At 48.3% G+C, this 16,707-nt stretch overlaps 1 protein-coding gene across 3 annotated transcripts in view; it reads left to right on the top strand.

Annotated features, from left to right (window-relative positions):
• FAT2 (FAT atypical cadherin 2) overlaps positions 1-16,707 on the top strand; it is a 75,862-nt gene that overhangs the window by 45,787 nt on the left and 13,368 nt on the right. For all 3 annotated transcript variants that reach the window (XM_066388190.1, XM_066388191.1, XM_066388189.1), the window contains 9 exons: positions 1,845-2,041; positions 2,795-2,948; positions 5,596-5,829; positions 6,967-7,350; positions 9,373-9,587; positions 11,006-11,143; positions 11,745-11,888; positions 12,198-12,395; positions 14,758-15,568. In XM_066388190.1, coding sequence (XP_066244287.1) covers positions 1,845-2,041; positions 2,795-2,948; positions 5,596-5,829; positions 6,967-7,350; positions 9,373-9,587; positions 11,006-11,143; positions 11,745-11,888; positions 12,198-12,395; positions 14,758-15,568 — 2,475 coding nt within the window. The remainder of the gene's footprint in view (positions 1-1,844; positions 2,042-2,794; positions 2,949-5,595; positions 5,830-6,966; positions 7,351-9,372; positions 9,588-11,005; positions 11,144-11,744; positions 11,889-12,197; positions 12,396-14,757; positions 15,569-16,707) is intronic.

The raw sequence follows: 16,707 nt of genomic DNA, 5'->3' as shown, positions 1-16,707 counted from the left end.
GGAGGCACTCGCATGCACTGAAAAAGTCCAGTAACAGGTGTCCTGAGACATGGGTTTAAGTCCTGGCTGTGCCATTTCTTAACAGTATGAGTAAATTACTTAACCTCCCAAACCTCAGCTGCTCCATACATAGACTTGGCAGGCCTGTTGTCATTCACCTGACAAGGATGCTGGTAAAAAGTGATTTGTCAAAGTTCTGGGAGACCTCTATAAAATGGAAAGTGCTTTGCAAAGAACTTTAGGTGGAGTAGATAGAATAGAAATGAGATACTGTAACTGTTCTCAGCTTCTGGGAGACAGAGAAGGTGTCAACAGTTATGTGATCCATGAAAACTCTGTAGAGCAGTATTTTGCCTAGACCATGTTGTGGAGAGTAGAAAATGCTTCTTAGTCAATCACAGGACCTGGTGTTACAATAAAAACACTTCCTTAGACATGATACCAGCCCAATCCCTTCATTTCACATATGGAAAAACTAAAGCCCAGATAGAAGGAGAAACTTAACTAAGGTCACACTCCAAAGTCACCCTCCAAGCTCTCATCAGGGGCTGGGATTAAAACCACACCCAACCAACTGCTTTCTTCAGTGGATATCTATTGCAAACCTAAATTACCCCCAATTCCTGTCCAGTGGCTGAACCAACCAACCAGTGGCCAAAAGAGTTTCTTTACTCCTCAGTGTCTCTTATCTTCCTCTTCCGGGTGCCATGTCATGAAGCAGACATGGTTCCTTCAGCTATCACAGCTGTCTGAGCCTGACATTCCAATCAAGAATGATAGACTCCTGGAGACAGATCCTGGATCAGAGCTGTTTGAAATATGGAGTCTTGCCCCTGGCTATCTGGCTCAATGGTAGAGTGTCTGCTCAGTATATGGATGTCCCAGGTTTGATTCCCAGTCAGGGCACACAGGAGAAGCGACCATCTGCTTCTCTTCCCCTCCCACTGCCCCTTCTCTCCCTCTTTCCCTCCTGCAGCCAGTGGCTCGATTGGTTTGAGTGTTGGCACCAAGTGCTGAGGATTGCTCAGTTGGTCCCAGCGTTAGCCTCAGGTACTAAAAATAGCTCATTTGATCCAAGCATTGGCTCCAGATGGGGGTTGCCAGGTGCATCTCAGTTGGGGAGTATGAGGGACTTTGTCTCATTATCTCCCTCCTCTCATTTTTTTTAAAAAAAGATCAAAGAAAGAAATATGGAGTCTTAGGAAAATAGAATATTATCATCTTATATCAGACACTTAAAAATACAAGTCTTAAAATATCTGAATAATAGAATAATGTCAATATATCATCAACTCTGGGAATAGTTGAATCCTGGAACTCTGGAATCTTAGAATCTCAGAAATCCATCTCCCCTACCAGTGATTTGTGTCAAGGAAAATGACTCAGAAGCAAACCTAGTAATCATCTTATCCTCCAGTTAGCCTGTGTCCTCAGTTGTAAAATAAGACCTCAGAGAGTTTAGCATTAATAATCACTTTCTACCCCTCTACTGTTGAACAGATACTGAAAGGTTCTTGTATGGAATTAAAATCTGCTTCCCTTTAACTTCCACTAATTTTTTCCAGAGCACAATAAATAAGAAACCTGCCCTCAGCCATATATTTGGAAGTGGTACTTCTTGCACTAATAACTCCACTTAATAGGTGGCCCTTGAAGTTGGAAGCCATGATTATGCTTCATAACAGAAAATCACTGACTTGGTATAGATTTGTGGGTCCCTAGTTAAGAGAGGAAAGTTTTGTCTTTCCCAGGAATTCTAAGAGTCAGACTGGCAGGCACCTGTGGCACAAAGCTTGGTTCATTCCTGTTGCTCGGCTTCTGGAATCTCCGTCTTGTGTTTTTAGACGGAGACCCCTTGGGCCAGTTTGGCATCAGCCAAGTTGGAGATGAGTGGAGGATTTTCTCGAGGAAGACCCTGGACCGTGAGCACACGGCCAAGTACTTGCTCAGAGTCACAGCTTCTGACGGCAAGTTCCAGGCTTCGGTCAGTGTGGAGATCTTTGTCCTGGACATCAATGATAACAGCCCTCAGTGCTCACAGGTGAGAGCCTGGTGAGGGGCTGGCTGGGAGTTGGGGCAAGGAAGCTGGAGTGAAGGGCACAAGCAAGGGGAAGGACTCAGGGGGCCATCTCTGAGGCTGGCCATCACTGGCCACACCTGCCCTTCCTTCTCCCCAGCTGGCCTCAAACTAGTGCACTGGGCAGGGATCATTCTAGGTCATTCCTTGGCCTCTCTGTAGAGATGTCTTCAAGCTTCTTAGGACCCATAGTTTATACCTCTCCCCCTACACTCTCTACAAAGGACCATTTCTCTGCAAAACATACCCGGAAATAAATTAACTTCTTCATTCTCCAAACACAATCTGCCATGCTGAGTGGGAAAACCCCTCCACAGCTCAGTTTGTTAGCATGGATCATTGTTGCCAAATATACCCATAGAGACCTGCCCCCAGAGACACCCTGCACTCCCTCCCACACTCACAGATGCATATCCTCACACCTGCATGGCTAATACACCATCACAGATTACCTCCTCCAGGTTATGGGTATTTGCAAACATGCAGACAGGGCAGTTACACTTCTGATAAGGGATACTTCCCTAAGCACCTCATATAACTCAACCTTAAATTTCCCATGGGTGTGTGTGTGTGTGTGTGTGTGTGTGTGTGTGTATCTCCTCTTCAGTCTCTCTTTCTCTGCTCCTGTCTCTCTCCCTCTCTCTGTCACTCTGCCTTTTTCTGATCTTTTTCTGTATGTCTCCCACAACTTCCCTCTCCTTTGTCTTCCACCTCTAGCTTCTCTATACCGGCAAAGTCAGTGAAGATGTATCCCCAGGACACGTCATTTTGGAAGTTTCTGCAACAGACTTGGACTCCGATACCAATGCTCAGATCACATATACTCTGCATGGTCCCGGAGAGGATGAATTTAAACTAGATCCTCATACAGGTGGGTGTCCTGAACTACAGGATTGGGCCATTTATTTACTAACTACCAAGTACCCAGTACTATGATGGGTCCTTGGGGAAAGAAACAGGAATTAACCTATCCAACCATTCATCAATTCAGCAAACATATATTGGCACAATGTGCTAAGCAATGCACTGATTCCAGGGACATGATCAGTAAACTAATAAGATAAGATCTGGGTCTTTATAATCTAACAGGAAAGGCAGTCATTGAATCAGTGGTTTGAAATGTGCTGAGTTAAGAAAAAAAATCAGGGTTTTTTTGGTTTTTGTTTGTTTAGGAGAAAGGAGAGGAGATAGTGAGGCAGACTTCTGCATGTGCCCTGACTAGGATCTACTCTGCAACCCCATTTGGGGGCCAATGCTTGAGTACAAAGCTATTTTTAGCACCTGAGGCTGATGTGCTCCAGTGGAGCTATCCTTAGTGCCAGGGGCCACACTTGAACCAATTGAGCCACTAGCTGCAGGAGAGGAAGAGGGAGAGGAGGAGGGCAGGGGAGGAGAAGTAGATGGTCTCTTCTCCTGTGTGCTCTGACCAGGAATCGAACCCATCTATAGGCTGGGCTGAAGCTCTATCCACTGAGCCACTGACCAGGGCCAAAAATCAGGGTTTTAATGAAAGTTTTGATAGGAGAACTTGATTTAGGCTTGGTGGTGCCTTTCTCTGAAGAAAGGCCATTTCATAAGAGACTTGAGGACATATAGGAGTTAACCAGGGAATAAAAGACTAGTACAGTAAGTAGTAAGAACAAACATTCAAAGCAGAAGGAGAATTTATACAAGGACTTAGTTTTTGAAAAAAAGTGTGTGCATCAGGAACTGACAGAGGGCCAGAAACTGGTGCACAGAAGGGAGGAGAGAGGACAAAGATGAGATCCTCAGGACAGGGGGTGCCAAATCCCACCTTTAGAGACACTGAAGGATTTAGGCAAGCGTCAAGGTCAAAGACATGATCTCAAGATATGTATGTCATAGACTGGGAATAAAACCTGAATTGTTGCAAGAATCAGAGATAAAGTATATGCAAGCCTAGCCCAGGTCTGGCACATAATAAGAGTTCAATAGATGTGGTTGCCATTGTCATTATCATTAGGGAACAAAGCAGAGAACGGGAAGCAGAAAGTCCTGCGAGATAGACCGTGACTACCTGGGAAAGGTTGGGCTGTGAGAGTCTAGTGGAGAAGGCAGGGTGGGGTCTTCTTCCTTTGGAAGAGCAGCCCACAGAGGTGGGTTCCCGGTCCTGCTGCTGGAGGGAAGGGTGTGAGGATATAGGCAGCACAGAAGAGTCTGCTCACAGAAGAGTCTGCTGCCAGCACTGGGCTTGAAATCGGTAGGCTTGGAGATTCCTGAGCAGGGAGATGGCAGGTGAGAGTGGTATCCCAGGAAGCTGTCTGAATAGACTGGAGAAAACATTGTCCTTCCTGACTCTGAATGGGTTACCTGAGTGCTTTCTGCTGTTGTTTGTTCAGCTGCAGGATGATCAGGGGAGTAAAAAAAGGGGTGGGGGTGTGGTTTTTCTGAATATGGAAATAATATCTGTACAAAAATTCAAACAATGTAAGTGTATATTTTGCAGAAGTTGGACAGTCTACATAATAACCAGTCCTCCCACCCCTAAAGATAAGCACTCTTGGAGTATATTCTATCAGACTGGTTTTCCACGCATCTCCAAAAACTGCTACACAGAATACAATTATTTTGGGACTTTTTTTTTCTTTTGTATTTTTCTGAAGCTGGAAACGGGAGAGACGGTCAGACTCCCGCATGCACCCGACCGGGATTCACCTGGCACGCCCACCAGGGGGCGGCACTCTGCCCACCAGGGGGCGGCGCTCTGTCTCGACCAGAGCCACTCTAGCACCTGGGGCAGAGGCCAAGGAGCCATCCCCAGCGCCCGGGGCATCTTTGCTCCAATGGAGCCTCGGCTGTGGGAGGGGAAGAGAGAGACAGAGGAAGGAGGGGGGGAGGGGTGGAGAAGCAGATGGGCGCTTCTCCTGTGTGCCCTGGCCAGGAATCAAACCCGGGACTTCTGCATGCCAGGCCGACGCTCTACCACTGAGCCAACCGGCCAGGGCCTGTGACTTTTTTTTTCAAGTAACAATATCTTGGAGAAATCAGCAAGGTAGTAAGCAAAGCTCTATCATAATTACATTTTGGTTGCACAGTATTTTACTGTATGGTTAAATCATAATATATTTAACCAGTCCTTTTTTAAAAAAAAAAAAAAACATATAAAATGTTTTCAGTATGTTGCTATTATAAAGAATCTCTTTATTGGATTGATTATTCTATAGGATATATTCCTAGAAGTGAAATTGTGGGCCAAAGGATAAATACATTTGTTGCTAGAAATTGTCTAATTGCCCTTCTTTGCAGCTTGTTGGTGTGGATGCCAAGTTGATGATGTGGTAGTGGAGTGTGTTTGGGAGAATTAGGGAAGTGAGTGGGGATGGGGCAGGAAGGAGATATAGCTGAGCTTCTTTCCTAAACTAACGTACTGAGGACTGACTTCTTTTCTCTGGGACAAAACTCTATCGCTGGTGTTATTGCACATAGATACCTAGAAGGCATGTGCTGAGGTTACGTCCCCCCAGAGAAAGCTCACCTGCTGTCATTTCTCTGGCCAGGGGTGCTGACCACACTCACAGCCCTAGACCGAGAGAGGAAGGATGTATACAGCCTTGTTGCCAAGGCGACGGATGGAGGTGGCCAATCTTGCCAGGCAGATGTGACCCTCCACGTGGAGGATGTGAATGACAACGCCCCCCGCTTCTTCCCCAGCCACTGTGCTGTAGCTGTCTTTGACAACACCACGATTAAGACCCCCGTGGCAGTGGTACTGGCTCGGGACCCAGACCAAGGTGAGAACGAGAAGGCCTGGAAGTCATTTGCTCATGGGGACACCTTGGGTGAGGGTTCGGCCCTGTGGGGTGCTCTGGGACTGGTAAGAACTATGCCTCCTCACTAAGTCTACAGACACTTACATGGAAAATGTCAAAAACATGCGTATCTCAGTGCTACATGACAAAAGATTTTGCCAATTTTTTGAGGCCAGTACAGGGCAATTAGCCTCATTGCTTCTCATTGTCACCCAGACTTGGAGCCCTTGCAATACGGCCATTTAACTTCAAGGACATTTGGAATGCAAACATTTAATCTGCAATACACCAATCAGAATCGTTCAGCTCTGATTAATTTGCCACAGGAAAGGAATCTGGGGCACAAACTCCAAATTTGGGCACAATGTTAGCCTGCTAAATTCCTTGATTAATTTTCTACACAATAAAGTGGAATCCTTTTCAACATTTTACATTTTAATTTTAAAGACATCATTTTCATTAGGGTTACTTCTTTTCCTTTTAAAGTTTACAAGGCAAATTGGTAAATTCATTCGATGTCATGTGTGCGTGTCTGCACAATTTTCTTGAGTCAGATTTTATAACCGAGGTAGGCCCTTGGGTCAAAGTAGCCAGATCAACATAGAATATGATAATGACAATAAAAGTGGGATCAAAACACCCTCTTTTGTTTGACCACAGCAAAGTAAATTTAAGACTTCCTAGAGGAAGTGAGTTTTAGCTTGGCAATGAAGGAGGTGAGAGATTTCGAAGGGAAGCGGGGGTTCTAGAGAGGGCCAACAGCCAGGCCCTGTAAATGCTCAATCAGCCAGTGCTTGCTCACCTCCAGAGACAGGAAGCTCCCTACTTCTAGGCAGCCCCGCTCTCCATGGTACCTCAGATAATTATCAAGTGCTACCTATTTGGAGCTGACAATCATCAGTCCTGGTCCTGCCCTCTGCAGCCACGATGATCTGCTAGACATCCTGCCAAGACTAGGAGGTGGTGACTATCTGCTTCAGCCCCAAGCTTCCCTTCCAGGGGGGAGGACGCTGAGTGTCTTCAGTCGCATGTGTCCAATCCCGCCACCCGGTATGACACATCCGCTGACCTTGCACCAGTTTACCTTTAACCTTCAAACGCCCTGGGTCTCCCCCACAGGCACCAACGCCCAGGTGGTCTACTCCCTGACGGACTCTGCAGAAGGCCACTTTTCCATCGAAGCCACCACGGGAGTGATTCGGCTGGAGAAGCCCCTGCGGGTCAGGCCGCAGGCGGCCCTGCAGCTCACCGTCCGTGCCTCTGACCTAGGCACCCCGATCCCGCTGTCCACACTGGGCACCGTCACGGTGTCCGTGGTGGGCCTCGAAGACTACCTGCCCGTGTTCCTGAACACAGAGCACAGCGTGCAGGTGCCCGAGGACGCCGCACTCGGCACAGAGGTGCTGCAGCTGGCCACCCTCACCCGCCCCGGTTCTGAGAAGACCGGCTACCGCATAGTCAGCGGGAATGAGCAGAGGAGGTTCCGCCTGGACGCCCGCACAGGTGAGAGAGCTCCTGAGGCCGCCCCTGCCCCAGGCTGGGTTCCTCACATGCAGGGCCTCCTGCCCCACACAGCCCCTTCTGGCCAGCCTCCTCTGGCCCTCTCTTCACTCTGCATCTCCCAGGTGCCAGGTCCCTTCTGCACCCAGGGGCCCTCCATTCTTGTCTGCAGATGTGAAAGCACTTACTGGAATGTGGGGGCTTAAGCAGCTGAGGACACAGCTGCCTGCTTCGCGCCTAGAGCCCTCCCCACTGAATTTCCCTTTCTTTAATGAAGAGTGAGAACTAGGAAACCGGCTCTCTGCTCCTAGCCACAGAAGTCTAACTCAGACACAGAACCTCATGGAAGGGCCCAAGGGGCTCCCCAGGTCAGACCACGCCCCGGGCGGAGTCCTCCCCACGTCACCCCTGCAATATTGCTATCTGCTTCCTAAAGCAGCCGCCTTACCGCTGGGCAATATTGTATTAAAGTGTGTATTGTGAAGACTTTAAACAAATAAAAAATAGAAAACAGTGTAAACTTCCTGGTCCTATCCCGCAGCTTTAGGAATTACCGACACAGACCCGTCTGGTTTCATAGTCACCTGTCACCTACCCGTATCTACCCACTGCTGAGTTATTTTAAAGCAAATCCCAGACGCCATATCACTTTGTTTATAAATACTTCAGTGGTATGTCTGAATGATAAGAACTCCTTTTATAAACACCACCACAACACCATTATCACACCTGAAAGATAATTCCGTAATATTGTCTAATATCTAGCCAGAAAACGTCAGGTTATTTTGTAAATGTCTTTTTGGAGTTGGTTTGTCTGTCAACATCCCCCAAATGTCCACAGACTGCGTTTGGTTTATATGCAGTATCTCCAAGTCTCCTTTCATCTCCAGTGTTTTCCTCTTCCTCTTTATTTCCCCTGCCATTCAGTTAATAAAAAACATGGGTCATGCGTTGGTCAGAATTTTTTATATTTTAGATTGGTTAGCTGTAGCTTTATGAAATCATCATATAACATATTTCTTTAGCCCTTCTATGTTTTATAAATGACATTTGGATCAAAAATCTTGATCAGTTTCGAGCTCAGTTTTTTGGCAACATTTTGCAAACCATGTTGGACTCTCCTTTGGGAGGCTGATGGTTCTTTTTTCTGAGGTTAAGATCGACGGTGGGCTTGGAGTTGTCAGCCTGATAAACCCAATATAGTGTTCTTCATCAGACCTCCTTCTGTTGGTTTTAGCAGCCTTTGATGACTATTTCCTAGATATATTAATATTACTTCATTTGGAGCTACAAAATGGAATTCTTTTATAAAAATATTTTCCACCGTTAACTATTTGGTTATGCAGAAACGGCCCTTATTCTTTTCTTTTTCCAGTTCTCAGGAGAATAAATTTATGCCCTAACATATCTGCTGAACAACTTTGAGTATTATAAAGCTCTTTGTAACTGAACTTTCGTCATTTACCAGCTGAGTGAGCCTGGGCAGGTCACTTAGCTGTTGGGAGCATCAGTTGAGTCACCTGCAACATAGGAAGTTTTCATGTTCCATGGGCTTATTATTGATCTAATGTAGGTAGTTCCTTCTTTTAATTTCTAAAAATCTTGTATTGAGTTTTAAAAGCACGTTATAGAATGGTATATGTAAACTAACACCATTTATAAATTTCAGAATCTCAAAGCAACACTACATAGGTTGATTTATTATTACAGATTTAATGAGATCTTAGTGAAATAAATATTACAGAAATAAATGAGGGAACCACTGCCATTGAGAACACTAATAAGGATAATGAGAGGAGGTGGAGGGAGAGAGGGAGGAAATGAAGGAGGGTAAATGAAAAGGGAGATGAAGAAGGGGGTGATAAAGGAGGTAATGGGGGAGAGCTGTCTCTCCTAACCATCCTGAGCTGCCTCTCCTGGGGTCTGACTCAAGGTCTCTCAGCCCTCTGCCTCTAGTGTTTTCCTCTTCCTCTTTATTTGAGTCCTCAACCACCTCAATCCTCCCGTCACCTCTTTTTTCTTCAGGGATCCTGTACGTCAACAGGAGCCTGGACTTTGAGACAAGCCCCAAGTACTTCCTGTCCATTGAGTGCAGCCGGAAGGGCTCTTCCTCCCTCAGTGACATGACCACGATCGTGGTCAACGTCACGGATATCAACGAACACCGACCCAGATTCCTCCAGGATCTGTACAGCACGAGTGTCTTAGAGAACGCCATCGTGGGTGACACTGTGCTCACAGTAAGGACTTGCAATTCTGTTGTTTGGGGGACGTGGACTCTGGTTGGGTTCCTCTCTCTCCCTTCCCCTGTCATCTATGGGCACGGGTTAGTTTATCAGTTCATATACTGCAGACTTGACTCTGATGTGTAGCTCCTTGGCCAAACTGTCTCTCATGACATAATGTCTCAGGGACATGTTTCACAAGATCTATATCACGTACTGATAGAATGGGGCAAGGCCCAGAAGACTATTAGAGCCTCCAAAGCCTGAGAAAGGAGAAAGACCTGGTTGAGCAGTCCATGACATGGAGTGTCCTTATGGGAGGTGAAGATCAAATAACACCTCTTTGCATTTAAATATGGAATTGTTCCCAGCTACCTAGAGTGACATTCTGTATGCCCATCTCCAAGGTTCTCTGTGCTCCTTCATCCATTCCGCCTTCTAGTCTTAGCTCTCCTCCACTCCCTGACCTGTGCCCTGTGCTCCAGCCACAAGGAAGGGGTGCTTTTCCCCAGACATCCTCTGTACTTTCCCACCTCTGGGCTCATATTGTTTCACCTGCGTGGAATGCGGGCTCCACTCCCAGAAACCATCCTTATCCTTCAGGCTCTTGTGAATCCTTATCTCATCTCCCCCACTGGAATTTATCGCTACGTTTTCTATGCTGATCATCTTTCTTAAGCTGATCATACTTTGCCCCCAAATTAGAATTATCCATAAATTAGACATTAAGCTTTTTGTGGGCATGTTCATTTTGCCACACCCCTTATCTCCTAACACAGGGCCTAGCACCCTATTGGTGTGGGTCCATGGGTAAATGAATAAATGAGTGGATAAATGAATGAACCACAGCATGCTGAAGTTCATATTGGAATTTTTTTTTTTTTTTTTTTTCATTTTTCTGAAGCTGGAAACAGGGAGAGACAGTCAGATAGACTCCCGCATGCGCCCGACCGGGATCCACCCGGCACGCCCACCAGGGGCAACGCTCTGCCCACCAGGGGGCGATGCTCTGCCCATCCTGGGCGTCACCATGTTGCGACCAGAGCCACTCTAGCGCCTGAGGCAGAGGCCACAGAGCCATCCCCAGCGCCCGGGCCATCTTTGCTCCAATGGAGCCTTGGCTGCGGGAGGGGAAGAGAGAGACAGAGAGGAAAGCGCGGCGGAGGGGTGGAGAAGCAAATGGGCGCTTCTCCCGTATGCCCTGGCCGGGAATCGAACCCGGGTCCTCCGCACGCTAGGCCGACGCTCTACCGCTGAGCCACCCGGCCAGGGCCATATTGGAATTTAAACAATGAGATTTCTTTGGCAAGGATGACTGTGGTCCAGTCATTGGGGAGGAAACCTGTCTATGCCTCCTATACTCCCAGGGACCAAGATTCCTCTCTATTCCTTCTTGCCCCTCAATTCACAGCCATTACCCCCCTCCACTGCAGGTGTCAGCCACTGATGAAGATGGACCCCTGAATAATGCCATCCTTTATAGTCTGGTAGGAGGGAACCAGCTCGGGCACTTTGCCATCCACCCCAAGAAGGGTGAGCTACAGGTGGCCAAGGCCTTGGATTGGGAGCAGGTGAGTCCTATGGAAGGGGCCCAACCTGAGCTCATCAAAGCAGAATGTAGCCCCGATACAGGTCCAGAGTATGAGTTGTGGTCAACACCCCATCGTAACACTTCTCCTGCCCCCCCCCCCATTTTCTCTGTGAGGCCTCGATGGCCTGTGAGGCCAGAGGCAGGAGAGGGACTGAGGGACTCTCCAGCTTCCCTGGAGAAGCTCAGGCCAGTTTCTCACCACTGACCAGGGGTCCTTAGATCATTCTAACAAGATATCATTGACTGAGCACCTGCTTTGTGCCGGGGACTTTGCTAAGTGCTTTACATTCGTTATGCCATTTGCTCCTTAATATAATCCTAGGAAATGGGTCCCGATATTGTATCAGAGAAGTTTGGTCATTTCCCCAAGGTCTTTCAGCTAGTGAGTGGTTGAACTAGAAATCAAACCAACTTCTTCCTGATTCCAGAATGTGGGCCCTAATATGCTATGGTTGGACAATAGGTGGTGGGCATACAGGAATGTCTCTATCTTATTTTCCTGAAAATATTGATAATTAATCAAAGAGGGGGACTTGCAGGGGTCTCATTGCTAATTCTCCACTGGGTATCTTGCTATATAGACTTCTAGCTATTCCCTGAGGCTCCGAGCCACAGACAGCGGGCAGCCCCCACTGCATGAAGACATAGACATTGCCATCCAAGTGGTTGATGTCAATGATAACCCACCAAGATTCTTCCAGCTCAACTACAGCACCTCTATTCAGGTACGCTTGGCCTTCCAAAGGCATCCTGCACCCATCCTCCCTGCACTTCCCTCCTAGAGGAGTGTGCTCACCACTGGTGTCCGTCTACCCAAACAGGGGCTGGGGCCTTGCGCAGGTCTAGATTCACAAAGTCAACAACTAACTCCCAGCAGGCAGGCAGAATGAATGAACGACAGCTCAAAATGCAGGCGTGGTCTGGGAGCAGCCAGAGTGCCAAGGACTCATCCCACACAAGGGGATCCAGAGAGATGTGAGAGGAAGAACTGGGACTCATTTTGCTCTTTGATTTCCTCTTACTCTCGGTCTCAGGAGAACTGTCCCATCGGCAGCAAAGTCCTGCAGCTGATCCTGAGTGACCCAGATTCCCCAGAAAATGGCCCCCCCTACTCATTTCAAATCACCAAGGGGAATGACGGCTCTGCCTTCCAAGTGACCCCAGATGGTTGGCTGGTGACCACCACGTACCTGAGCAGGAGAGTCCAGGAATGGTATCAGCTTCAGATCGAGGTGAGAGCATGGCTGGTGACCATGGGAACAGTGAATGTGCTGGTAAAAGCTCTCTCAGTGCTTCAATTATTAGGGAGGGGAAATGTACAGAGCTCTTACTATGCTTACTATGTGCCAGGCTCTGGGCTAAGTGCTGATCATGCATCATTGCATTAAATCTTCACAACATGCTTTAGGGCAGGTACAGTTATCACCCCCACTTTACAGATGTGATAACTGAGGCACACAGAGGGTTAGTGGCTGGCTCGGAGTAATACCACTAGCAGGTGGCAGAGGTGAATCGCTTCAAACCCAAGCACTCTGACCCCAGAACCCACGCTCTTAATTTCTGCCCTGATTCCCAGGGCAGAAAGCCTCAACCTGGCTTTCACTCCTTGAGGTTGGTTAAGACAGCTCTCTGAACCTCAGGTCTTGTTAAAGATCTACCCCAGAGAAGTGTGGGGTCAGATGAGAGAATACATACGCGTGTGTAAGGGATTATGGTGGTATTGTTATGGGTTGTGTGACAAGTGTCCAGTGATAGTAGCCAAGATGGTGGTTAAACATTTCTCTCTCATTTCATTCCTCCCCTACCCCAATCCCTTTCCTAAGTCTCAAGTCTAATGGACCCTGCTATTCTGTGAACTTCTCTGGGCTCTGAATGATGTATTCATCCATTCAGCCAGCCAGCTAGTCATTCATTCAGTCAGCCTTTCAACAAATACTTATTGAGCACCTGTCATATGCTGAACCCTATGCTCGCGTCTAGTAATACAGAGGACGGAGAGAGGGCAATGGTTCCTGCCCTGTGGGCTTTTGATTCTAATTGCAGAGATAAACAAATAAGTAAATAGACAAAGAAAGAAAGTGATGAGAGGCTCTTAAGGCACAAGAGAGATACATATTCAGCAGGTGGCCGCCCTCATGAAGTAGGGGCTTTCTGAGCTGAGACCTGAGGAGCCAGCCATGTAAAAAGTGGGCAGGAGACTGTCACAGCACAGGAAGAATGAATTGAGCCAAGTCCTGAGTTGGAAAAAAGCTTGCAGCAACCTAAGATGTGGCCAGCGTGGTCAGAGCATGTTGAACCATGGTGAGCAATGAATAACTTCGAAGAGATGAGCTAGGCCGATCAATGGAGGCCTCTCAGCTTGGGTGACTGTATTATTTGAGGTCCAAACTGTGATGCTCCTGAGAGTGAGAGAGGCACTAAAAACAGTTCATCGGTGATAGCTGATACACAGCAGGTGAAAATCAAGACTGTCTCGGGCAAACAAGGAAGTATAGCCGTCCAAATTATAAGCGTTGGTAATACTTTTAGATTCTAATCAAAGTGCGGTGAGAAGTGGTTGAAGGGTCTCTGACAGAGAAGTGCCCCTTGTGTCTCAGGAGGCTCCTTTTTGAAGCTCTAGAGGAGCAAATGGAGGGGCAAGAGTGGTCGAGGATAGGAATGAGAAGTCATCCAAACTGGAGATAGTTGTGCTGAGACCTCCAGATGATGGTGAAGATGCAAGAAATGGATAGATTTGGGACAAGTTTTGCGAGGCAGTAAACACAAGCTGGTAATGGACTGGATATGGGAGAGAGAGAAAAGAGAAGAGTCGGTGATGAGTCCCAGGCCCCTGGCTCCAGTGAAGCCTGGGTAGTTGTGCCATTTATGAGACCAGACAGACTGGGGGGAGGGGAGGAGAAGTACACACCTAAGGGGTAGAATGAGGGCTCTGTTCTGCACATGCTACTTTTCAGGTGTCCATGAGATCTAAGCAGAGGTGTACAATAGGTAGTTGGGGCTGGGAGACTGTAGATCAGAGGACAGGTGTGGGATAGTGTAGAGAAAGCTCAAAGCCAAGGGCGTGGATGTGATTATCTAGGGAGAGACTAGAGAGAACAGCTTCCTGACCTCTGTATCCTGGTCCTGACAATCTCTCAGTAACTACTGGCAGCATCACCATTTCTTTGATTTGTCCTGCATTTTATACTTCTATTCACTAGGAGGCAATATAAACCAGCAAAATAAATACATACATAAACAAACAAGCAGGCTAAGGACATAGTAGTTCAGATTCAGCTCTGACCTTACCTACTGTGTGACTTTGGGCAAGTTTTGAAGTTCCAGAGGAAGGAGGCTGGAAGATGTGGGTGGAGAGACTTAGGGAGACTTAGGGAGAGGCTCAGAGAGATGTCAAATGAGGGGTGGAGTTCAGTTTACAGTGTGTTGCAGGATGTAACTCCCTCCACAAAACCTTCAGTGCTTTTGGAGTTACTTCCCTTCTCACATGTGACAATGTGCTGAGCCTGCCCTCCAGGAGAGAGGCGTGATTCCCCAAGGAGGCCAGCCTCGCCTGGGCCACGGTCCTACAGTGACGAGCGCTTCTCTTGCCCACAGGTGTCAGACAGCGGCAGCCCTCCCCTTGCATCGTCCACATCCGTCCGAGTCCATGTCGCCGAGCAGAGCTACTACCCGCCCTCCGCCCTCCCCCTGGAGATCTTCATCACCATGGGGGAGGAGGAGTTCCCGGGCGGCATGGTGGGCAAAATCCATGCCACAGACCGAGACCCGCAGGACACACTGACCTACAGCCTGGCAGGGGAGGGGAGCCTGGGCAGGCTCTTCTCGGTGGGTGCGTCGGATGGCAAGATCGTCGCTGCCCGGGGACTGCCTCCTGGCCGCTACGCCTTCAACGTCACAGTCAGCGACGGGACATTCACGGCCACTGCCGGGGTCCACGCCCACGTGTGGCACGTGGGGCGGCAGGCTCTGCAGCAGACCATGTGGATGGGCTTCCAGCAGCTCACCCCGGAGGAGCTGGTGAGCGACCACTGGAGGAACCTGCAGAGGTTCCTCGGCAACAAGCTGGACATCAAACGAGCCAACATCCACCTGGCCAGCCTTCAGCCTGCGGAGGCCGCGGCTGGGGTGGATGTGCTTCTGGTCTTCCAGGGGCATTCCCGAACCTTCCACAAGCTGCAGGAGCTGGCGACTCTCATCGCTCGCTCGGCCAAGGAGATGGAGCACTCAGTGGGCATTCAGATGAGGTCAGCCATGCCTGTGGTGCCCTGCCAGGGGCCCAGCTGCCAGGGCCAAATCTGCCAAGAGACAGTGCACCTGGACCCCAGGGTCGGGCCCACGTACAGTACAGCCAGACTCAGCATCCTCACCCCGCGGCACCGCCTGGAGAGGAAATGCCCCTGCAATGGTGAGGAACAGGCCTTCCCCAGGGCCCCCACTGTGCGCTCAGCCAGCTGACTCTAGGGATGGAGACCCCAGGGAGGGTCTGTGGGCACTTAGAGGGGAGTTTTAACAGGGAGAAAGGCCGGGACCACAAGGGGTAGCCTCACAAAAGCTAGTCTCAGAATAGCACCCTATCCCTGGCCACCTTTTGGAATTTGGAAAATAATGGTAAGAATTCAAGAGGCAGTTTAGCATCATGGTTAAGAGCATGGACTCTTGGGTTAAGCTGCCCTGGTTCAAATCTCAGATCTGCCACTTGCTAGACATGTGACCTTAGGAAAATTACTTAACCTCTCTGTGCCTTTGAGCTGTTGTAGGGATTAAATGAGTATTAAATATCAAGTGCTTGCTTAGAAAAGTGCCTGATATAGAAAGTGGCCAATAAACTACAGTCCCTAGCATTGCCACTGTTATTACTGTAGCTGGTGGTTATAGCTTCAAGGTTTAGACGAGATGGCTCATGTTTGAGCCCTAGTTCTATCACTTTTATTAGCTGGGTGACCTTGGGAGTTTATTAAAAATCCTCTGGGCTGCCTGACCAGGCAGTGGTGCAGTGGACAGAGCGCCAGACTGGCATGTGGAGGACTCAGGTTCGAGACCCCGAGGTTGCCAGCTTGAGCGTGGGCTCATCTGGTTTGAGCAAAGCTCACCAGCTTGGACCCAAGGTCGCTGGCTGGAGCAAGGGGTTGCTCAGTCTGCTGAAGGCCCGCGGTCAAGGCACATATGAGAAAGCAATCAATGAACAACTAAGGTGTCGCAACAAAAAACTAATGATTGATGCTTCTCATCTCTCTCTGTTCCTGTCTGTCTGTCCCTATCTATCCCTCTCTCTGACTCTCTCTCTGTCTCTGAAAAAAAAAAAAATCCTCCGGGCTTTAGTTTCTCATGCATAAAATAATGAAAAACTTATCATCTGCCTCCTTGAATTGGTTGGGGGAGTAAATTACTTAATGGATACAAAAGCACTTAACCCCTGGCTGGCCCATAATAAGCATCCCATCAGTGGTGGCCGTCATTCACAGGGTAGCAGTTGTTGCTATAAGACTCTGCTATGTGCCAGGCTCTGTGTACATGCAGCTGTTACTCATTGTCACTACAACCCTA

The sequence above is a fragment of the Saccopteryx leptura genome, chromosome 6 (genome assembly GCF_036850995.1).
Source record: "Saccopteryx leptura isolate mSacLep1 chromosome 6, mSacLep1_pri_phased_curated, whole genome shotgun sequence".
Classification (NCBI taxonomy): Eukaryota; Metazoa; Chordata; class Mammalia; order Chiroptera; family Emballonuridae; genus Saccopteryx; species Saccopteryx leptura.
Note: the sequence above shows the minus strand (reverse complement) of the source record. Positions and strands in the feature narration are given on the sequence as shown.